This window comes from Limulus polyphemus, unplaced genomic scaffold (assembly GCF_000517525.1).
Source record: "Limulus polyphemus unplaced genomic scaffold, Limulus_polyphemus-2.1.2 Scaffold4, whole genome shotgun sequence".
NCBI lineage: Eukaryota > Metazoa > Arthropoda > Merostomata > Xiphosura > Limulidae > Limulus > Limulus polyphemus.
The window spans coordinates 2,208,277-2,211,119 of NW_013665614.1; the positions used below are offsets into that span (position 1 = coordinate 2,208,277).

A 2,843-nucleotide genomic window follows, 5' to 3' on the forward strand; every position below is an offset into this window, starting at 1 on the left:
CAGTTAGAAAAAACAAACTAATGAAAGTCATGTTTTGATTAAAGCTTACCTAAGTGAACATAGGTTGAGATGGCTGGGTTATGTACCAATGACACCGGACCACACTGCTAGCAAAGGAACATGCCAACTAAACAGCTTCTGTAAAAATACTTTACAAAAACACAATTTAAAACATTGCAACATGTGATCATGAGAAAAATACTTCTTCAATTTAAAAAAAACTAGGAATACTAGGAGCTTTTTGTAAAAACTAGGAACCAATTCAAAAAACTAGGAAATACTAGGAATGCTGGAGAGCCTGTATAAATTTTAGGGGTAAGGCTTAGGAGGGTTTGTGTTATGGTAACATTTAAAAAATTGATTGTGTAATTATTTTCATTTTCAAGTGTGAATTGCATGTCTTTGTGCAGGTTGTTTATATATTGAAGGAATTTTTTTTTGTTCATCTTAACAGATAAAACTGTAAAAAATGTCATCTACATATCTAAGCCAAAATGCAGACTTTTATATGGAAGTGTCTATTGCATTCTTCTTGAGGTCTTGGACTTGGGATTAGTTTCTGTTGCTTGAATTTAAGATTTGATTGTATTATTATTACTTTCCTGCAAAGGTCTTCAAAGCTAGTTTTTAGATCTAACAATGGGATTGTGAGAAGAATGAACTTACCTTTATTTGGGGCTGTGGTTCTGAGATTCACCAAGTTCAATCTTTGCAAGGTAGATTATATTGGTCTTTACAGTATCAAGTTTTGTTTTTTTGGATTGTGCTCACATATGAAAATTTTCTAGCTTTCTGTCTAAGTTTCATTTGATAGTTAATGAAAATATCAGATTTAAATAATCCTGATATATTTACATCTGTTCATGTTCTTGTTTTTTATGCATGAAATTATGTAAAAATTTGCATTAGATTAACATTCAAATGGCAAAAAGTTACTTTCATATTTATTCAAGTTGCAGAATTATAGATGTATGAGCGAAACAGGATTTTCTTTTCTTTTTAATAAGCTAAATTTTAGTCAAACTAGCAAATGAATGATCATCTTATAAGCTCAGTATTTGTTTAATGCTAGATGTTTTACTGTTACATAACAGTACCATGTTTCGTAGTTCAAGTTGATTAATGACTGCAACCAAGAAGTTTGCATGGGCAGTCCATTCCTATTCTAAAGAAGTCTGATCTAGCACATCCCATATTTTTTGGTCTCTTAATGGTAGTTTATAACTAACAGTATTAAAGCAATTGTGTGCATTTAGATTTATAACACTATATTTGTATTTTTATCAAGAGGGTATGACAACTTATAAAATGATGGAGGAAATCCATTGTACTTATACTGTACAATATGGAGTACACCAAGAGTAATAAATGGTTGGCAAAATTGAGAGATGTCATAGATAGTGCATTTAACAGGTACTAAACAAAGCATTGTAGAAATAATTTCTACTGATTGTGATATTTATATAAGTGCAATTAATTTTTTATAGACTAATCATACTAGATTACAACTAACAAATGTACCAATCGTGTTGATTTAGCTTTCTGTGACCGAATCATCATGGAACCAAGAGCTAGGCCCTCTGGATCTAGCTTTATTTTCTTCTTTTTCTTCTTAGTTACTGAACAAAAAATAAATATAAATAAATAAATCTTACTGCATGATTAGCTTAAAAGCTAAAACACAACAGTAGGCAGGGTGAAATGCTAAACCTCCCTTTTCTGATTCCTGTAAATAATTAAATCAAAAAGTGAATGTATTAATTTTTGGGGAAAAAAAAGCTGATATTTGTTAATCCATGATAAAGGGTTTTTTAAAATTTCCAGTTTTAGTATAAATAAATTTTCAGATTAATCAGGTACTTCATTTTTGATTCTAGCAAATTCTGAAAGATTTTTACATGTGGGCAGTCTGTGACCAAAATGTCATTGCCACTTACCCATTTCATAAGCAAACTGTTCATTTATAAAATTGTTTGTCAATGAGTTATTACCTACTATTCATGTCTTTTAGACATCTTTTAACTCTTTTCAGCATGGGCTCAGTCTCTGGGACCGACCTCATAACCATTTTGTGTTTTAAATTAGTAAGCAAATGTTAACAAAATTTAGCAAATTATCAGGTTAACATTACAATGCTTTCATATGCAAAATATCAAATTTTTATATTAAGTCTTAAGGTTTGTAAAGCAATGTTTTTCTCATGACATTTTTTTATTTTTGCATGTTGCTTGTCTATCATGCAAAGGAATTTTCATTTTAAGATTAAAAATACTTTAATGCATCAGAAAATTTTGAAATTTGAAATGAGAAATCTTTGTAATGTCAAGATAGTTATCAAACATTTCTTAAGAAAAAACTTCACATTTTATCTGTTATTTTTAGTAATTAGTATCTGTGTGGGTTTGGTAGATTTGACCAATCTCGCAACCACCATAAAAAATTAGGAAATAAATATAAATTATGACTTTTTCATTCTAGAATGAACACAAATTATAGCACTAAAAAATAAATGTTTAGACTAAATAGCTTAGATTTCATAAAATTATATATATTTATTATTTTAATTATATTGACCTTTCAGCTGTGTCTGGCTAACAATACAGAAGTTACAATGACGAGGCCCACGTGCACTCATTACTGCATCAAATAACATAAAACTGACCTTTGGTCTGTACAAAGTAACTTGTCTTGGCTGTGTTTTAGTAGACTAGTATTTTTGTAAAATACAGTCACATTTCAATTATTATTATACATTATATATGTATATAGATTATTGCTATTTTGAAATAAGTTCTTAAACTTAATTTTCTGAAAACATAGAACAGTAAATAAAGAAGTAAAGC

At 29.1% G+C, this 2,843-nt stretch overlaps 1 protein-coding gene across 1 annotated transcript in view; it reads right to left on the reverse strand.

Annotated features, from left to right (window-relative positions):
• The window catches only part of LOC106472449 (pre-rRNA processing protein FTSJ3-like), a 37,678-nt gene that overhangs the window by 7,333 nt on the left and 27,502 nt on the right, over positions 1 to 2,843 (reverse strand). The window contains exons 14-15 of the mRNA XM_022401764.1: positions 1,531 to 1,619; positions 87 to 96 (exon numbers count right to left, since the gene is read on the reverse strand). Coding sequence (XP_022257472.1) covers positions 87 to 96; positions 1,531 to 1,619 — 99 coding nt within the window. The remainder of the gene's footprint in view (positions 1 to 86; positions 97 to 1,530; positions 1,620 to 2,843) is intronic.